The sequence below is a fragment of the Mustela lutreola genome, chromosome 1 (assembly GCF_030435805.1).
Source record: "Mustela lutreola isolate mMusLut2 chromosome 1, mMusLut2.pri, whole genome shotgun sequence".
Classification (NCBI taxonomy): Eukaryota; Metazoa; Chordata; class Mammalia; order Carnivora; family Mustelidae; genus Mustela; species Mustela lutreola.
The window spans coordinates 160,907,824-160,929,617 of NC_081290.1; the positions used below are offsets into that span (position 1 = coordinate 160,907,824).

The window sequence follows — 21,794 nt, forward strand, 5'->3', positions numbered from 1 at the left end:
GGACAAAGTGAGCACCAGGGGGAGGGTGGCATCTGAGAGGAGGATTCACCAGACTCAGCCAGAAAACCTGCTTTCAGATGACAGCAGGAGCATCAGTGACTTGTTTGTCCTTTTAACAAGTCACCTAACCTCGCCGAGCCTCATTTTCTTCATCTGTAAAGCTCTGGTACTAATTATATTATTACCCATAGGTGTTTCCCCAATTTGCCAGAGTATGAGAATCATGCTTGGCTCCATTCCAGACATACCAAATCATATTCTTTTGGGAGGGTCTAAGAATTTGTATTTTAAACAAAGAAGGGAGTTTGAGAAACCTGAGTCCTGCTCATCGGGCCGTTGTGGAGATGTTCTGGCTGGTAAAGCACTCTGCACATGGGGCAGTTCCTAAGAGACCGAGTCATCCCATGGTGAGCGCAGTATTTCTTCTTAAGTGGAACTTTCTAGAAGGAGACTCAAAAAGCAAGAGGTGGGAAAGGAGGCTCGCAGATCCAACCATTGATTGTTCCTGTATCCAAGGATACACCACCACAATAAACCCAAGCCTATTAAATGTAACTTACCTGTATAATTAGCCAAAACGCAGTAATCAGTCCCCATGGCTGTTGCTGCCAAGTACAGCATAAACAACATCAGGGCTCTGAAAAACAACACATTTTCTTCACACGTGTGACTTTGCAGGTCTATTTTCCTCCAACCATGGTTTGCTAAAGTGCAGCTTGCTGCTTCAGCGCTGAGAGATCCACATGAGAATATAACACCTCTGAGAAGGTCTGCTTGGAGACCTAGAGGTGGTAGGTATGCCAGCCTGGGCGCCGAGGAGAGAGGGTCCTCTGCTTTCCTCGAACACTTCTCCACAGAGAACCGGCAGGGCAGAAAAATAATCCTGGTGGGGCACCCAGTGGGTTCATGGTCATTGGCTGTGCGGGCTTGCTTGGCTGTTTTGAGGATACAGGAAGAGAATGTCTGGAGCATGCATTTCTGGTGGAATGGCCATTGTGTATAATGATAAAATCTGCCCACTGTACCCCCACCCCCCGCCCCCCGAGACCAGTGTAAAGCCAGGATGTATGTGGCCATGGCAGGTCACTGAGTGTGTGGGGGTAGATGAGCACAGCTTTTCAGTATTATTCCTATGGCTCTTTGCAGGGTCTGGTTGAAACATCTGATTGTTGGTTAAGAACTCTCCTGCAAGTTCTGTCATCAGGTGGAACTCATAAGAAAAAAAAAATGATGATAGTAATTCAGTATTCCCACCTGTCATTGTTTGAGGAGGTAGGGCCAGGCTCTGTCTCATGAGCTCCTGTCATCACTGCCTTTCCTCACTGCCATGGTTCTTTTAGTATATCCACTTTAGAGATAAGAATCCTGTGGCCTGAGGTCAGCAAGTTAGGTGCAGTCATAGTGGTCTACTTCCAAAGCTGCTCTCTCCACCACTGATCTGTGCTACTTACCAATCCCGTGTAGCTTCATAGGAGAAATTAAACAAAGCCTATCTGTTTGACTTCACCCAGTAGTTTTACCTGCAAATGCCAATGGCCTTGGCTCTCTGGTTGTTCTTCTAAGGAAATGCATAGGAAACAGGCCTGGCCAGTGAGCCCGGAGGGGGCTCAGAGGATGCCTTGCCTGGTGTTCCACATTGCAAAGTAGGATGTTTCTATTATGTGATAGGCTGGGAACTTCTGAGTGCCTCAAGTTCCCTGGAAGGCATAGAAACTCTCCTGTCCATGAGTAACTGAACCTGCAGAAGGCAAAGGAGTACTAGCTCCACTCTGTTATTAACAGAGAACTCAGCGCCAGGATGGAAGACCATGACCAAGACTAGAGGCCTTGGTCTGAGCCCCAATATTCCTGCAAGTCACTTAACCATTCTGTACCTCGGTTTTCTGAGTGAACAAACAGGAAGGTATTTCTCTTACAGGGAAAATGAAATGATAGCTACACAAGTGCATTATGGACAGAAATTAAAAACTACAAGTCTAGTTCACTACTGTCAGCATTTGGCAGAGGCATACAGTTCCTGGGATGAGTTCTAGGTGGCTTTGCCCTCATCACTGTTGGATGGAGTATGGATGTTTTTGCATGTCTCCCCTTCTATAAGAGGCTTCTTGAAAGACCTACCATACTGTGCCCTTAATATCTGGATGTAGTTAGAAATGAGGATTTTGTCAGTGATGAAGAAGGCCAAGGCAACCTGAGAACATGGCTCTGTAGGTGAAGTGAAGGGAGAACGGGTTTTCAGTGGAGAATGAAAGAAGGAGCAAGAGATGCTCACTTGGCCAGATGAGCCCAGGTGCACACGGAAGAGCTGCTTGTCAAGGTGTGTGGTGGACCTTAGAAGCTGGCAAATGAGAACTAGTGGAGACACTGAGAAACCAAAGAATCCATGTCAACTAACCTCCTCCCCCAAAGATTAGAAAACTTCTTATCTTTTACTCTAGCACAAGCAAATGCATTTGATTACACACCCCTGTTTATTATTTGGGAGAAAGGGTTCATAAGAAAATGACCAGGAACAGGCAGCAGTTTGGAGGAGAAATGGGAGGCCTAGATTTTTCCACAAACCACCGGATCATACCCTGAACAGTCTTGTTCCCGAGGCTCGGTGTGGGGTGTGGGGTCTTCTTTGCATAAAGCTTCTGTGGACAGGTGTGCATGCAGGACTGCAAATGTTAATGGCTCAGCTACTTCACATTCCTTTCTTTTTTTCTTATAATATTACCCTGATTGAAAAAAATCCCATTTAAGAAACGAATCTGATTTTGAGTTAAAAATACCCCATTCAAACATCAAAAACTGGCCTGAGTACAATTGTTCCCCATTCACACTGGAAACAGCTTGACTCAACAGCCCTCCTGGTAGCCCGTAGTTTTACTGAGGTTGCTTCTACCCTCACCTCTTGTGAAATCCAGATTCGTCCTCCGGCTGAGTCTGAAGAATGATGTCTCCGTTGGAAGCCCCAGTATAGGGGGCTGGTGTTTCACCGGAGACATCCCAGCCCCTTAATGGCCTGGTGATCTCGGCTATAATATTCTAAATACACATTACCGAGGGCAGGAGCACATTCATAACTGCTCCATTGTGGCATTTAGATTTACCCTTGAAATTTATCTTTAATTTTTACAGTTGTCTCCTTAACCATGTATATTACTCCCTTCTTCAAACAATCTGTCTTCCTGCTGCAGTTTTTCTTGAAGCCAAAGCGTAATTAAATATTAAATTAATATTTCATTTTAAATTAAATATCAAAAGCTTCCGTCTAATCTTTCACTTGTGCACTGCTGGTTCTCACCTCGTGTTCTTGTTCCTGTATCCACAAAGGCAGGTGCGGCCTCTTAATAATGTGTTCCTATATTATCTTTGTCCTTTTTTTTTAATTGGTGACACTGAACTTTTGCTGCATTGAAATAAACGGATGTAGGGAAAGATTTCAATGTAGCAAAGATTAACAACAACATAATTCAACAGCCTATGATTTCAACCCCACCCATCTCCACTTCTCACAGAATTTCACTGTGCCAAGTAGGTAATTGTCTTAGAATCATATAATGCAAGAGCTCACAAGGGATCTTAGAGGCCATTTAGCCCAACTGTTTGTCTCTGCAGGGAGATAAACCAAAGTCCACCAGGCCTTGAAGGTGATGAATGGTCAGTCAGGAGTGGGATGTAAAGCAGATCCCAGGCCAGACCAGTTTTATCTCCTTGGACTATCAGATGCTGTGAAAAAATAGAACTTGAGAGCATTAAAATGCTAATTGAACATAGGCTCTGCATGCTGGACCCATAAGCACTAGGGAAGAAGGTAGACAATTAGACAATGAAATTGGGAGGAAGTGGTGGGAGAGACAGAGGAACACAGTCAAAGCACAAAGAAGGCAGACCTTACAGGAATCAATGTGGAGACTCAAGGCTCTTTGAAGACATGGATCCTGGGGGGAAAGCAGAATAGAGAAGTCCCAGAAGTAACATGAAGGCAAGAGATGGAGTCTGTATATCTGAATTCTTCCCAATGCTAGATTGCTCTACACCTTCCTGGCCTGCTACCAGAGTGACTGTCTTTGACCAGAGCCACACAGAGAGGCATTCCTGATGCATGGTTTCTCCTTTGCTTATTTATCAAAGTCCATCTTCTGATCTGGTGTTTGTCTGGCAGTCACATTATATAGATTTTAGGTTTTTTAGGCAGGATCCTTTTCCATTGTTTTCTTTATTATTAGAGAAGGATAAGATTTCAAGTTAGGACTGGAGAGAGCCTCTGGTTCTGTGGGCTAGACCCACATGGTCCTCAGGGTACCGTGGGCTTTATGCATACCTGATGAAAGTGAAGATCCTTTGCTGCAGATGAATGCACATATGTGCAAACATACAGCTAGGCTCTGACTTCTGGAATTTTCTTGGCTTCTTGATGGCCATCCATACACTCCATGATGATCCTAGGCTCCAAATAGACACTTACTAGTGAGAAAAGCTGAAATCCAGGCCAAAATCCCAGAGCAACCACCCAACTGATCACTCAGATGTTCCTTCACTCCATCATCTTATTTGTCTCATCTCAAATTTTTACAAAGGAATTTGATCAGCCTTTGATGCTGCCATTTTTGTGACAAGTACTCCTATTGGTCAGGACATAAATGATCCTGACTGCAATGTCAATGCTGTCTTTGTTCAGAGTTGACCAGAACTCTTAACAAAGAGTCCCCTTTACATATTAGCCCGTGTCCCCTATATTTTTGGGAAACAAGTAGAGGTGTTAGCTAGAGTAAGCGTTATCTGGTCTCTGTGCCTCCTCTTAAGGAAAAAAAAAAAAAACATATAGAATTTATACATCTCACCAGCCTCTTGGGAAAATTAATATTGAACACCAGCCAGTTTTTTTTTTTTTAAATGAGTAGTTCCCAGTACATATTTTTAGTTAAATACTATTTACTTATAAAATAAAACCTTTACACATTGCTTAAACTTTATATCTGTTTGCTGGGTCCAAGATATGTAAGTAACCTCATATATTATACCCGCAATCAAAATGAGAAATGACACATAAGATCCTGGCTCTCAGGAGAAATATTATGAAATCTCAAGGTATTGATGAAAGTTTTTCCAAGGCTGATCCAAATGGGATTTAGATTCTGTGGCAGTTGAAATGTGTATTATTAAACTCCTTAAGCAAACCCGAATGACTCCCAGTGGAGGATTAAGACATTCTATGTATAGCAAAGACGAAATTCTCATGTCTGAGTTTTCTCTATTGAATTCCCCCTTGATTAGCTTCTGTAATATTTAACTTCATGCCATGCCATAATTATTTAATAAAAGGTAAATATAAATTATATTTCAGTGGGGATATGACCTTTTACCTTAATGTTATGTTACTAAAGAAAGACATAGATAAATAGAGCCTATAGATCGAAGCGTATTTTTAATTTACTCTGTTTTTGCCTTGCTAGCACTTCTCTGTGTCCCTGTCAGCCAAGGGCTTGGCAGCACTTCACAGCACCCCCCCCCCCATGTGGTAGGAAAGGTTGTAAATTCACACTGATGATGGCGGTTAATGATCTGGTCGGCCCTTAGAGGCAGTCTTGGTGCTGGTCTTGGGCACCTCATTAGCTAATTGAGGTTTGCTTGGCTCACACCAGGCCTGAAATATCAGAGAACACCGAGGGAGGTTGGGGGGTGGGGGTGGTAGATGGAATGAAATTGGGATTCAACATGAGGCTGAATATGTAGGATGCAAAAAGCAACTGGTCAGTTGGGAAGTCAGTTTGGAACCAAAGTCAAAGTTGTCCAACCTCATCTCCATGTTTTGAAGGCTGAAAACTGTAAGGATTGACTGACTTTCCTTCTTATGGTTTGGTATTGACTAAATGGTTTCGACTTCACGGTTTGTATTTCAAGAGAGCGCATGATTAAATGAAATCGTGTGTGCACGCGCATGAGATTTTTTTTTCCCTGTCTGTATAGATGACAGTGTGTTTTTACCATTGTCCTCTGGGGTACACCGCCCATCCCACTGTTTGCGCTATGAAGTCTGGCAGGGGCCTGCCAAAAAACGCTCAACATCAGAAATAGATGAGTATGCCTAGTCTACTTACTCATTTTAAAACACGAGTTGCTAAACCAGTGAGGTCAAGGTAGTCTGCTATTTCGGATTTGGGTTGGGACTGAGAACCTGAGAACGGGAGGGCAGGCAAGATAAACCAGACATTACCCATGTGTCCCAGCAGTTTCCTATTTAATGGGAACAACAGTGGGTACAAATGTGGGATCAATTCTGTGAAAGAGAAAGCACCATCTACATCCCACCTCCCCATGCTGATTAAAGCCTGGCTTTAGAGAATTCATCTGCAAGCAGCAGGAAGGACAAGGGATAATGAGATTAGTGGTGGTCATGGGGAGACCCCTGGAGCTCTAGTGAGAGGGAGTGAGAGCTTGCTTGGGGGAGTGGTTGTGCAAATGGGAAGAAAGGACAAAGACAGTAGTGGAGACCAGAGGGGCCTTGGAGGGGTTAGATAGTCTGCCTCAGGGGATAGTCCCTTACCTTATAGCCAACATATTGTGAGCACACCCCTATCTATCATTTCCATTTTCTCCATGTAAGAAAATCGGTACCCTACGTAATGAAATAGTGCCTATTTGAAAAAAGACGAGGCAATGATTGATTTAGAGCATTTTGTCACTAGGTCTGTTGGCCATGCAGCACGGGGGGGGGGCAGCTTTTTATGCTTGCTGATTGATACCACATGGGGCCCTTCTCCCATACTCCGTGATTGAGAAGTCAGGCAACCCGGCAGGGCTGAACTTTGCAGATCTGCAGCCCTTTGCTAGAAGCTGAAGAGGAAGCATGGGGGATGAGTGGGTGCAGGAGTGTGGGTGGAAGGAGATGGCATGGCCACTCTTCAACACTCTTCTCTGCTCCTCACCAGCTCAGAGCAGAGAGGTAGGCTTTGGCCCAGGCAGCTGTTGGCATATGTAGATAGAGCTTGGAACAACATCTCTAATTCAGCAGAAAAAGTTAAAGCATAGGCCTTGGAGTTAGAGAAACGAGGGTACAAATTCCACCTTTACTGCCTGGAACTGCATTGAAAATGGAGATAAAACCCAAATTGTGGGATTGTAATGAGGGTTAAATGAGCTAACATATGTAAAAGGCTTAGCACAGTGCCCGTACTATAGCAAGCCTTTGGTAAATTCTAACAGCGGCAGTAACGATTTTCATTATTGAATACAGCCGTGGAAAATACTGTTATTAAAAACAAACAAACAAACTTCAGAAACTGCTGACGTTATAATGCTAAGTGGGGGGAAAAAAAGTTTACAGAATGATTCCAATGATACACGCAGCTATTTTTACATGTGTTCCCGGGTAAAATGGTAATTTGAGTCCAAGTGTTTATTCTGCCCCCAGTCCCAGAATATACCAGAGGATATTTTCAAGAAAACAAAACAACAACAAAAAAGGGAAATCTAGTATTCGTGGTTGAAGCTAGGTTGGTGTCATCAATATTCCAGAAATTCTGTGCTGTTGTACTGGTGGGAGCGGACAGAGTCCTATCGGAGCATGTGTGGAAGCTGGACTCATCGTTCCCTCTAGGCCTCCTCTGTCCCCACCTCTCAGGGTAAAAAACACAGAACACAGACAGAAATTTGATTTTGAATAGAGAGAGCATTCCTAACAATGCTGCATGCAGTGACACTGTCATTTATATGGGAGGAAGACAAAGATACTCTCTTATTTCAAGGGCATGGACAGCATTCAACTCTTTTTCTTACCAACTGGACCCTGATTGCTGGAGGACTGAACCAGGGAAGAACCCAAGAATGGGAAAGTTCTAGTATCACAGGACTCCTGGCCGGGAGAAAAAGTAGTGAAATTAGATATCTCAATTATTGTTAATATAATGGCAAAGCTTAATGTCAATGTGAAAACTAGTCTAAAAGATACAGATCATAGAAGATCTAAAGATAGTAATATTAGCTGAAGAAAGTGACTGACCAAAATGTAAAAGTGGAAAGTGTGAGGTGCAGGAATGAAAGGTGGGCAAAATTCCTTATATGTGGAGGGGCTTATCAGACTCAAACAATTAGAAATATTTTTAGAAAAATCTGAAAGTACTACTTTCAATTAAAATAGGATGTGTATCTTTCCCGTTACTAGAGAAAAATATATTCACTAAAAAACTATCAGAAAGATACAAAGATACAAAGAGAATGTGGAAGGGTAAATTTAGAGCAGCAATAACAATATGTTAGATAATAGGGTCAAAGAGATACATTACATAATGCACGTAAAGCCTTACCCATGGAACACAGAAAAAATTCATTTGCACTAATACATAAAAAACATAAATTCCAAAAGACAGATATTCTGAAGGACACCTTTTTGAATCCAATGCAATGAACTAGAATAACTAACTAATATCCAGGCATCTCAAAATTTTAGGATATTCTCTTCAGAACAAAAGGAAAATAAAATTAGAAATGTGATTACTTAGAAAGTTGCAAAAAACAGTTTGGAGGGGGAAAACCACAAATAGATTAGAAATTTTAGATATCGGTGTAGAATCTGTGCTAGAACATTTAAAATATTGATGAGGTACGTGAGTTTTCTAGAAAAATACAAATGATATTAAGAAGTAAGGAATGACCCTAAGGTTTCTGATTGGCAATCTGATGGATGATGGCTATTCTCTCAAAGTCAGGTGAGCTTGGGGTATCTTGGGTGGGAGGAGTCTATGAGCCATCCCGGGGGAAATTTCCAGCCAATACTTGGAAAGATAAGGCAGAATCTCAGGCAAGCTATCTGGACTAGAGATAAAGATTTGTGACAGTTAGCATGTAGTTTGACATGGAAATCACAGGGGCACTGATGAGATTGATGAAGGAGAACATATAACCAGACAGAAGAGTGGCTTGGTAAATAGGTGTGAGGAGCAGCAGTGCTTGTAAGATGGAGGAAGAGCGGCCCTCAATGTGGACTGAGATGCGTGGCTGGGGAGGTAGGCATGAAACAGGGCAGTACACATTTAGGAAAGGTGTGGGTGGATACATTTCCAGCAGGATAATATTTTCAGTGTCATAACTCACATTTATGATAAGAATGGAAAATTTCTGGGTCACCTGGGTGATCCATTGGATAAGCAATTGACTCTTGGTTTCAGCTCAGGATCATGGGATGGAGCCCCAAGTCAGGCTCCACACTCAATGGAGAGTCTGCTTGGGATGGTTTCTCTCTTCCTCTCCCTCTGTTCTTCGCTATTCCCCCTGCCTCAAATAAATAGATCTTAAAAAAAAAAAAAAAGAATGGAAAATTTCCTCTTCGTTTGACTAAAATATTTTTGGTGACTTTGACAAGAGAAATTTCACAGGGTTCTTTCAAACTTTTAGCCAAGAGATAATGATGATAAAATGTTAGCGTCATTCCCATTCAGAGAAAAATAAGCAAGGATATCCACAATCATCCTCATTTTTAGGCAGTAGGGAACATTTTAGCCAACACAAGAGTGGGATTAAAGAACTAATTGGAATTAATATACAGATAAAATACATAGATGCTGTGAATGTATGATCCTAAGAATGAACAGAAATAATTAATGATATCTGACAGGGGGTTGGTTACAAAATAGCAGATAACCACCATTGGTTAAGAACTTTTCTGTGCCAAGAACTATGTTGGGGGCATTCTATAAGTGGTTCCTTTTAATTTTTACAGCAGACCCATGAAATGGATCTTAAACATAAGTGTAGAGAAATTAATAGTGGAGCTGGAATTCAAACACAAATCAGTTTGACTCTAAAACTGATTCTCTTAATGACTCTGCCATATTCAGCCACCACTCCCCTCACAAGCTGCCTGAACAGACATATAAAAACCAAAAGGGTTTCTAGGCACCAGTAAAACTTGTAGAAAATGTGAAGAGGGAGTAATCATATTTACAAAAAGATGATAAAACATGAAGATGATAAAAACATAGCAAAAAACAAAATAAAAAATAAAAAACCTATTACCTAGATGATAAGCAGTACACATTTTACTGGTAGAGCTAAAGGAGAGGAATTCATATATGTTGGTATATGTATATGCAAATACACACACATATTGTGTGTGTATGTGTGTGGGCACACGCGCACGCATGCGTACTTACTGTGGAATTGGGATGGTCTTTCTACATATAATACCTAAAGACATGTTAGGATATGATATTGTAACATGGTGCCAGAGCATTAAAAATATGAATATGTAAAGTGTTTTTACAAAAAAAAGAAAATGACTAACCCCTAGCAGAAGAATGCAGAAAGTATCAATGAGCAGGTCATAAAAGAAAAAATTAAAATGATCAGCTGGTATAAGAAGCTCTTCAATCTCACTGATTAATAACCAAATAGAAGTGACCACATGCATTGCTGGAGGGAGTATGAATTTATACATTCTTCTGAGAAGTGTTCGACGTGATGTGTGTTAGTCCTTAAATACAGTTTTTGGTCCAGTAATTCTGATTCTTGGAGTTTTCCCATTGAAATCATTAAGGCTATACATGGTGGATAATTATTGCTCTGATTTTTATAATAGTGAGAAATTAAGGATCACGTTAAATGCCAAACATTAAGAAGCCATTTAAATAAATTATAGACCATGTCATGGAAAAATATTCAGGAATTTTAAATAACATTATAAAAGAATAATTAATAAGCTGGGGAAATTTTGATATATTGTTAAATTGATAAAAAGTAGGTTATGTAATGGTGTGAATAGGATGTCTCTGAATAATTTTAAGTATGTGCATGTGTTTAAATCTGAAAAGATATAAGCAAAAATGTTAACCCAGATCATCTCTGAAATGGTGAGGTTATGGATGATTGTATTTTTACTTCCACATTTAAATTTTTTTATAATTCTTTTAAAACAAAAGGCGTTGCTTTGATACTTAGAATAACAGCAACAAATATTCACAAAACATATGTGCAAAAAGGAAGATTAAAAAGGAAGTACACCCTCCTGTGTTTACTGCTGCCTAATGGGAGTGCAGGTGGTTATTATTTTATCTTTTGCATCTTTTTTCTTTACTTTGATTATGCATTAACTTTGAAACTATAAAATTTAAACAAAAGACTTTTAAGAAGTCGAGGAAGAGGGGCACCTGGGTGGCTCAATCAGTTGGGGGACCTCCTTCAGATCCCAGAGTCCTGGGATAGAGCCCCGAGTCAGGCTCCCTGCTCAGTGGGGAGCCTGCTTCTCCCTCTCCCCCCTGCTCGTGTGCTCTCTCTCACTATCTCTGTCTCAAATAAAATCTTAAAAAAAAAAAAATAAAAGAAGTCGAGGAAGAGAGGAAGGTGAAAGGAGAAGGGGCTCAACTCCAAAAACTCTTCAGCACGGTAGAAATGCGAAGTTAAGTCGTTCATTCATGCCCTGCCTCCCTCATTGTACAACCACTGACATTAAGCACTAAGCACCTCCTATGTGCCCGGCACTGTCTTCCGCAACACAAAGCAAGTATGCATCCTATTTTATGACTCTTTCCGGCTATGGTAGAGCCTGACATCGAATGAATGTACATGTAGCAAACGGTAATTGCAAATTCTGCAAGTGTACTATGCATAAGAACAGGGCTTTATGAGAATAAACTCACAGAAGGTTTGTATATGTATGTATGTAAATATTTGAGAGAATAAGAAAAAGTGATAATTAGGAGAATGAATAGATGATAAAGGTATACTTGGGAAAGAGAAGGGGGAAGGAGGAAAACACATGTAAGGGTAGTTTATTATCTTTATAAAAAACTGGGATATGGTTAATTGTGTAATATTTCTGATTATTTGAGAGTGAGCAGAAAATTTTAAGTTGTGTGCACTTTGGGCAGAAATAATAAAATAAGTGTAATCATCCTGATGTTTTGAAATATCATTCTAGTGCAAAGACATTAAACTACTATGCATTCCAGACTTATAAATGTGAATTAACCAATGTCACCTTTATCCTTAACTAATTGTATTCATTATGTGTCAATTCTCAAATAATACCAGCACCTTTCTATTACCAGTGGAAGACTTAATTAGAGCCTTTGTTTATGGCCATGAAACATACTCAAAAAGAGGACTTTTCTTTTTCAGCATTAAATGAACCCACCATAGACTATGGCTTTCAGAGACTCCAGAAGGTCATCCCAAGGCATCCTGGAGACCCAGAGAGATTAGCTAAGGTAAAAAAACAAAAACAAAAACCTTTTGGAAATTGACAGGTGAAAACCTTATTGTGGGATTTCTGCAAACTTAGATAAATCCAGCAAATTAAGTCCCTTTAAAATTACATTAGGCCCTGAAATTTGGCTAAGCTTTAAGTACACATAAAATATCTTCTAACTCTGAGATATAGTGTGATTAATATCCAAGGGAATAGGAAATCTGAAAATTGGGTCCTATGAAATAGATAAACTACAAGTATCCAGCTTATGAAACATTGGCAACTTTATGAAAATAAATAATTGCATAATGGCTTAAAAATGTAAGTTCCCACTCCTTTGTATTTGAATATAATTTTATTCACCCATAATTGCAGGGACACATTAATCTACAGTCATTTATTCATCGAGGAACTACCCTGTATATAGATATTAAATTAAGCAAAAAATGCCTCCATAGAAAATGTCTATGAAGTGTTTTGCTTTTAAGTGAACTTGCTTATAACAATCATATCATAAATCTGGCCCATTATTCTAGCTTTTGTCATTGAAAAATACATTAATTTATTAGCTATTCAATTAATGAGATGTTATTAAATTTTAACATCTACATTTGCATTTTGAGCACACAAATTATCATATGCCATGTTCTCTTTTCTGTACTGTGAGTAAAATTCAAGTACCACATTTGCTTCTGCATCACACCTTCATTTTCCTCTTGGAAAAATCCCCAGCCCCACCATTAAATTAGATGATATCTGGAAAGTAGGTTAATAGCAATTTAAAAGGCTGTTAAAAACAGGAGGTAGAAAAGACACAATGAGACGAAAGGGATTACTGATTACTAATTCTCTCTGGTTAAAGTGAATAGGGGGAAATATTATTGAAAGAATTCATCTTTATTAGAATAAAATTTTGCAGAAGGCACTGCCAAGATAATTTCAGTATTACGAACAACTCCTTGGCAAGCAGCTAAACTCAGGTCAGTCAATCATTCTAAGAATTTTTGGTTAATTAGAGTACCAGATTCTTTAATGGAATGGTCTGAAAGTTTTTAATGGCACTTCCATGACTTAGTAATTTCAACCAACTCCATCTTTCATCTGGTCATTTTTTATTTTGGTGGCGCAATCATGGATGGAAGGAACCGTTTTGTCTAGATGGATTCTGTGTACATATGTATTTAGAGAGGGATTTATATGTGCAGTTACATTCTGCCTGTCAAACCAAATAGAGGACCTCATAGCCAGTTATTTATATTTTAGGGATGACATCTGGACTTTTTGTTTTTATACATAATTTTCATTTGAGTTGGCCATGTGCGGGTTTTACCTTTGCTTCTTCCTCACCCCTTCTGCTTTTTTTTCTAGGAGATGCTATTGAAAAGAGCGGCGGATCTAGTGGAGGCCCTCTATGGCACCCCACACAATAACCAGGTTAGATGCTCCCATCTTACACTGTTGAGTATGACTCTTCGCGCTGCCTAAAAATGTTCACCTCCACCTGCCATTTTCCAGGACATCATTTTGAAGCGAGCTGCAGACATTGCTGAAGCCCTGTACAGCGTCCCCAGGAACCCCAGCCAGCTCCCAGCTCTCTCCAGCTCCCCGGCTCACAGTGGCATGATGGGCATCAATTCCTACGGCAGCCAGCTTGGGGTCAGCATCTCAGAGTCAACACAGGGAAATAATCAAGGTACTACCCTTTCTCCGAGTCGAAATTCCAAACATCCTATCCATTTACAAGGTTGGTTTTGCTTAAGCAGAGGGAGGTAAAGCTTGATTCATATACCATCAAAGAAGCATGTCCCCAGATAAGCAGTACCATCCTATATTGGATTATCTCAACATGATAGGTGGTGTTTTGTGAGATTGGGGGGCTATTTTGGGCCCAGTTGGGACCCTTTAATTGCAAATATTTAAGGTTAAGATGAACTGTGATTAACTTCAAAGGGTTTTGACTTCCTGAAACTAGACTTACAGGTGTAGTTTGATGAAAATGTGCAGTTCTGCTATTGTGATTATCATCTTCGACAGTGGAAGGAAGATGAGTCATTGCCATTGTCATTTGTTATGCATGACCCTCTCTTCCCAGCAGCAGAGGCAGAGTGGTTCGGTTTCCTTTAGTGACTTCTGTTTGTGTATCGTCTCATTTGCAAATGCAGAGCAGCACACTTTACAGTTATCTGTGCTTTTCACACATGAAGTATATTGCGTAAAGATTTTTGTCACTGAGGTTGATTTTACTAAGGGGCTAAGTTGATCACAAATCATTTTTTTATCATTTTTAAAAATTAACTCATAAATTTCCTAAGGATGTCCCTAACCTTGGCATAGTTGTATTTCCAGTTTCATTCATCCACTGGAAGGGAAGTCCTCATTCTCATGACCAGGGTGAGTTTTTCTTACAGCAGGGTGCGTGCAGACAGATGATTGCCTTTTTTTTTTTTTTTTTTTTCCCCTTCAAATTTAAAAAAGAGCTTTTCAAAAAATAGCTTTAGGGACTATTACCTGAACCGGGTTATTTCAGGATGGGTTAGGTGGTCTCTCCGTGCCAGGGTTTTGGAAGTATGGAGAGGACTTGTTCCTTCCCCATTCCTCCCACAGACCAGATCTCCCTATACTCAATTGCTGATGCTTCCATGTCTTTGGTCAAAGAATAGCACATTTAGATGAACTTGGCAACAATTTTTAAATAAAGATGTTCCCTAACTCCACTCGGGCATGGTAATAGCCTTGAACTAACTTTTCTAAAGGTATGATCTGCAGATTACGAGTGGCCCTTGAGATGTTATTAGGATGCCTTTTGCTCACCATTCCCAGAAAAGATACTGTGGCGTGCTAAATTTGGGAAACACTAAGTTAGTTTATTCTCTGGGACCCACATATGCGAATCTTCAAGGAATGGCTATAGCACACAAAATCTGCCAGGCTTTACTTGATCACAAAATGCTTGCCTCAGTGATAGTCATTAAGATCTCATAGGGCTCTCATGAGTTAGGAAGATTAGTCATCACTCCTTTGTGTGAGCTGGAGATGTTGACGGCAAATGGGAACAAAGAGGAAGGAGGGACCCTCAGAGACATGGCCTTGTGTAGGATGGGGAAGGGAAAGGAGGATATAAATGCTGAAGACAAACTGCAGACCTTCCGCCCCTGCCCAGGGGTGGCTTGGAGCGCTCTGTAATCAAGGGGACCTATAATCTATAATCAGGGGGACCATGTGGGCCTATGCCGCCATATTTGGTCTCTGCCATTTCATTTATCTGGGCTTTTTCCTTGCTGTCCAGGGTACATCCGCAACACAAGCAGCATCTCTCCACGGGGCTACTCTTCCAGCTCCACCCCCCAGCAGTCTAACTACAGCACCTCAAGTAACAGTATGAATGGCTACAGCAACGTCCCCATGGCCAATCTGGGCGTCCCAGGGTCACCAGGATTTCTAAACGGCTCCCCCACAGGCTCCCCTTATGGAAGTAAGTGGCTTTTCCATCTTTCCGGCTCTCCCTGTGTCTCTATCCCTGGGTTTTACTCTTCAGCCTTTTGAGGGAGACTTACACCCCTACCGATGTCTTACTGACTTCTTGAGGAATAGCCCATCCAAGGAAATGTCTTTCATGCCTTTTGTTCTTTTCCCTTAGCTAGACTTTGGTGCACTTAGTTGCTCCAAACCTTCTGAAGGGAAGAAAAGGAGTGAAGCTATTTGCTTTATATAAAGAGAGGGTAGATGTATGTGGCTTGTGTGGATGGGAACAAGGAATGAAGTTTCCATTTCAGTTACTATTATGCTCTTCATTAGGCAATTTCAGAGGTTTTTCTTTCATCCTCGTGAGAACTTTCTCATTGTTGTGGGTGAGGGGGATGAGGTGCACAGCAGTTTACTCATCCAAGATCACACCAGTAGGATAGTGCAGAGCCATCATTTGAACACAATTTGTGGCTTGGTCATCTGTGTGTCATACCACACTTTTGGGTCACTTTGTTACATGGCCCTCCCTTCCTTGTGTACCTTCTGAGAGATGGAATTTAGCTACTCATGAGAGAGTGATCTGAGATGGACTTCTCGATCTTAATCTGGGCTAGCTAGATGTCCTAGGGGTTTGTGAAAACTCATTTGGGTGCTTTGAGGACTAAGAAGCCTGAGAGAATATGTGTCCTCAAACCTACCTAGAGAATAATACTTTAGGCCAGGAGAGAAACCACCATGGAGGGTCTGTGTGAGTGAGTGGAATGTTCTTGAAATGCTGGCTCCTGTCGCAAGGCTCTAGAGCAGACCCTATCTTCACCCAGAGTAGTGGTTCCCCTATGCCAGGAACAAGCATGAGTCAAGGACACCACACAGCCATTTCCACGCAGCTCAGGGAGTGACATGCCAAGGGTCTGGAGGCTGCTTCTGCAGCCTTGTTGCTTCCCTGGGGACATACAACCAGGGGTAACTTCTGGGTTCCCTATTTACTTCATTAGCCTTGAGAGTCTACTCAGTGTGTTAAGGACATTGTGACCAAACAGCAGAGGTAATAGAGGCTGTTTCTTCTACTAAAACTAAAATCTTGTTGCTGCCAAGACATGAGTTCTATGTTGTGTCATGTTGGATGGCCCAGATCTATTAGATCCGAGTGGTCTCAATGAATAAACTTGTGCTGGCTTGATTTATTTCTTTACTTATTTTTACCTTCTCTTGTTCCAAAACATTTTGGGAGATACTAATAGTGAGATGAGTGTTATGAAAGTATAAAATAACAGCTATAAGAAATGGAGATAAAAGAAAAAAATATGGATAGGAAAATCAGATGAACTCAAGGTCTAGTCTGGACGTTATTCAGTGTATTCAAGGGAGCCATTAACTTGGTTTGGAGGCTTACAAGAAGGGAAAGCAAAGAGAGAAACCCTCTTTGTTATCAGATTTTATGTCCACACAGTTTCACCGGGGTTGGGGGTAGGGTAGCACAGGAGAAACATGATTTTTCTGTTGCTGAGATCTTGGAGAGACTTGTCCCATGAATTACTGTGGAGAGGTTACCCCATGTGTAGAAGGGACCACATCTTCAACAAGTGACACAAGAGCAGGGGAGCCACTATGAAAGGTTATGATAGAATGATGGCAACAACAATAAGAGTAACCCACAACTGCATTCTGCTTCGCAGCCTAGAAAGCGTGTTCACATATTGAGTCCAATTGCCTCCTCAGAACAACCTTATGCCATGCTATAATCATAATTATTACTATCATTTTCCCTTATAAGATATGAAGAATAAGCATGACTTAACGATTCATAAAAGTAAAAATAGGAATAGAAATAGGTGGTCAGATTCAGAAGACCATGTTCTAAAATCATTCAATAATATAAGAAATATTTCATTTATTTATAATATACAATTAAACTGACCCCTATAGAATTACTTGTTTTGTTTCTCCAAATGGTAATTTTACATACTCGATGTACCATTTATGAACAAGCATCTGTGTATGAGGCTGAACCACATAAATTGTCATTTTTTGTAGCTCAAAAATGGCCAATATAATAATATAGTAGTAGTAGTGTGGTGATGAGGGAGAGAGAGCAAAAGACAGACAGGGAGGGGTTAGGTGAGTAGGGTTGAGAGAGACAGACAGACACAGAGAGAGGATGAAGAGATAAATGAATATATCCACTGGGTAATTGCTTGATGTTTCTTACAAGGTAATTCCTTTAGTAGGGAAGGGACCTTCCCACTCCAGCAAGTAACAACTTCCTTCCACTAGCCTTTCTTGATTATCCAGTCCCATTGCCGCAAGGAAAATGATAGCACCCATTAAGTCACCCACCAAAACAAGACAGTGTATGCAGAATAGAAAGAGGCCCCTTGCCCAAGGGAAGGGGGAAACGCAACAGCAAACCTGCTCCTTGTGCCTCCTGGGTCCCTCTGATCTGCACCTTTTTTTTCTGAAGGAGGGTCTGAAGAAGTTGCAGACTGGGAATGGATTCCAAACAGTGCCTGCGTTATGATAAAATCCCCTACTGCAAAAATACTGAATACCCCACGGAGTTCATTACAATAACATCTGACCTGTATTTCTAGCCAGCTAAGTCTTAACTTCTCTGGGAAATACCAAAAAACAGCCCAGGGGAAACCATTTTGTCAATTCTGTTGCCTGTGTCTAAAAAACACCAGTCTACAATTTTTCGTTGTCTTTTTTAAACGAGTCCGATGCGGCCAGACCAGGGCATGGAGCAATCGTTTGCCAGAGTCGTTCAGAAGAAATAAAGCCAAGCCTCTCGGTCAAGTTGATTCGCATTGCGGCCAATGCAGAGTATCAGAAACCTGCATCTTTACTGCTCTTGCTCTCACACGACTTCAAAAATGGCCAAACAGATGTTTTTTCAATTTCACATACAAACTCCACTTCCTGGCGGTAGCAGTGTGTGCCAAGTTCCAGCTCAGTGCAAGTTTTTATGGCTGAATTCTAAACCCCTGACAATAGGGGGTTATAATGAAATGCTGACAGACCCCTTAGCGCCAGCAAATGCAATGGCTCAGTGCAAAGGAGGATATGGTGGCCGGTGAGTTCCAGCTGGGACTCGGCAAGCCAGTCAATCCTTATAAGAAGAAAAGTGGTTTTTCCTTAACTCCCCATGTTCACAGAGATTTGGGGGCCAGACTTCCTCACCTTTTCTTTGGCCTCTGTCCATAGAGAGAGAGAGAGAGATGTCCAGAGACATTCTCAGTTGTGATCAGCTTTCCTAAAATGGTGCACTCTGGTGTCCCCACAGTTGGTCTACTCGACAAGCTTGCAACACCCATGGGCCCACTTCTTCCAAAGCAGAATCGCCACTAAACAGTTCCAAAGTTTGGGACAGAATCTATACAGAAATCCAACCTATGTTCAGGGAGTCCTACTTCATTGACATCGCCTTAGACTATGCCCTGGGGCTCAATATTTTTATATTTTCAAAATAAATATCAAGACATTTTCTATTGTAGAGTATTAAATGATGATTATAGAAAATTTAGAACATATGGAAATAGTTTCAAAAAGAAAGCCTACTCCCACCATAAAAAACAACCCAACCTTGTTAACATCTTGACATATTGCTATTGTCTTCTTCTCCAGGAAAGAAAAAAATCCTGTTACAATAGTAACATTCTCATTATGCACAATTTAAGAAGCATGTATACATAAAAAAGGAAAGAAAAATGATACACTTTATTTCTGTGCAGGCATGACCATTGTTAACTTTTAAAGTATGGCCTTCCAGCCATAGAAGGATACATTTTGGAAATTATAATGTCTACTCTGATGCACAGCTAATGGAATTCTGCCATGAGATAAATGAAAGAGGGAGTGGAAGAAAAGTGGCAGAATTATCAAAGCCGCAGATATGAAGCTAGGCTCCGTAAAATCTGTCAATGATGCAGACTTGTATCCTAAGACTGGGGAACAGAGATGAGAAGTGATGTTTGCTTTGTGAAGTTCACGGCAATCAAGAAGCTTTTCCCAGGAATTTGAGAATTTATTAGTCTCTTTGCCTTTGTGTGTGTGTGTGTGTGTGTGTGTGTGTGTGTGTGTGTTCAGCAGAAAGGTTAAAAGGCAACCTGGTTTGCAGGTAGTAAAGCCTTAAATAGAAGAGGAACATTAACACACACATTTTACACACACCCCCCCCAATGGAGATTTTCCACTTGTTTATTTTAACAGCTTTGGTTTTTGCTACATCAAAAGTAATGCAAGTTCATTACAGAAAACTTTGCAAATAGGGACAAGTGAAAGGAGTAAATTCAAGAGCATTCATAATCCATTGACCAGAGAGAACATTGTTAAAAGTTTGGATTATATCGCATCCTTCTAAACTTTTACTTTGTATGTTTTCTTAAAAAATAAGCCTGGGTTTGAGGTACATGTTATGACATAATTTGCATTATTCATCTTAGGAGGCATATCTTTCTGAGTCATCAAATATTCTTCTCCAACATTAGCATTAAAATTTGCGTAGCATTCTATTTTATAGAGTGAATATACTTTACCCTGTTGCTTAGTCACTTCTGGGTTTTTTTCCCCAATTTCTCACAATTATAAAAATGTCCTTGAATCTATTTTTTTTTTTTTTGCAAATTTATGATTATCTCCTTGGGATTAATTTCTCAAAATTAAATTACGAGGTTAAAAAATATGCACATTTTAAAACACTTTGGTTTTAAATACACATTGCCAAAGTCCTCCCCAGAGAGATGAATGCTCCCCTTAGAAAAGGAAGAGTATCTGTTTCCCTGGCCTGTTCATTTCTTCTTAATCTTTGTCAATTTCGCAAAGTGGTAAGTATCCTCTTGTTACTGTTTTAATTTGCATTTGATTACTTAGCAGTTTGAAGGTTTTCAGGTCTGTAAAGAGCTTTTGGTCATTTTCCTTCCTGTCTCCTTTGGTGACTTTGCTTTTCCTTTCCTTGCCCACTTTTCTAATTGGGATGTTTTCTTTTTTCTAATTAATTTGTAAGAAACCTATCAGTTATCAAGGATATGAACATATCTAAATAATTATCAGGAAGATTTTTTCTAATTTGTCATTTGCCTTTTCCCTGTTATGGAAGGTTTTTTTGGTCACATGACCAGTCTTGTGATGTTCTCCTTAGGCTTTGAGGTTGAAAGAATTGTGTAAATTATATAACCTTCCTAATTTTTCTACTAGTGCCTTCATAATTTTGTTTTAACAAATAACTGATTAGTCCACTTACATTTACCTTAGTGTTTAACATGAGGAATTGCTTTAAATTTCTGTCTCTGGGGGACTTGCATATTGTTCCCATGCATTTATGTCCCCATTAATTTGAAATGTCGCCTTTATTAAGTTTCAGTTCTCATATATATCCAGGTCTGTTTCTGGCCTCTTTTTTCTCCAGGGATTTGTCTGCCTGTTTCTGTGTTAGTATAACACTGACTTCATTGATGTAAATTTTTTGTTAAGTTTTAATATCTGTTAAGATAAATGCCTCCTTAGTACTTATGAAGTATTCACAAAACTTTCAGTGTTGTTGCTTTTTAAACAGACAAACATAGAAATTGTGTTTGTTGAAATACACAGATTAAAATTCCTTTTGGAATTTTGAATATAGTGGCATTAAATTTTAAATTAATTTGGAAGTTAATTTACCATTTTACAAAAATTACATAAAAACTATTTTAAATGGTATTCATCCTTTCTGAAGGAGGCATAATATTCTATTGTATGTACAGACCGTATCTTCTTTATCCATTCATCTGTTGAAGGTCATCTTGGCTCTTTCAGTTATCATGTGGTTTTACTTACTTGTGGAGCATAAGGAATAACAGGGGGGACATTAGGAGAAGGAAAGGATAAGTGAATTGAGGAAAATCCGAGGGGGGATGAAGCATGAGAGACTGTGGACTCTGAGAAACAAACTGAGGGTTTTGGAGGGGAGGGGGTGGGGGGTTGGTGAGCCTGGTTATGGGTATTAAGAAGGGCACATATTCTTGCATGGAGCACTGGGGGTGGTGCATAAATAATGAATCTTGGAACTCTAAAAAAATAAAATAATAAAAAAATAAATTAAATAAATGAATAAAATCCTAAAAAAATACACCCCTATTTTAAATGGGCATTTTATAGCCCTGTGCTTATTCAATCCTACAACAGT

The 21,794-nt window shown here is 40.2% G+C and overlaps 1 protein-coding gene across 1 annotated transcript in view; it reads left to right on the forward strand.

Moving 5' to 3' along the window:
• EBF2 (EBF transcription factor 2) overlaps positions 1 to 21,794 on the forward strand; it is a 190,621-nt gene that overhangs the window by 158,954 nt on the left and 9,873 nt on the right. The window contains exons 11-14 of the mRNA XM_059177820.1: positions 12,100 to 12,188; positions 13,538 to 13,603; positions 13,685 to 13,862; positions 15,456 to 15,641. Of these exons, the coding sequence (XP_059033803.1) occupies positions 12,100 to 12,188; positions 13,538 to 13,603; positions 13,685 to 13,862; positions 15,456 to 15,641 (519 nt within the window). The remainder of the gene's footprint in view (positions 1 to 12,099; positions 12,189 to 13,537; positions 13,604 to 13,684; positions 13,863 to 15,455; positions 15,642 to 21,794) is intronic.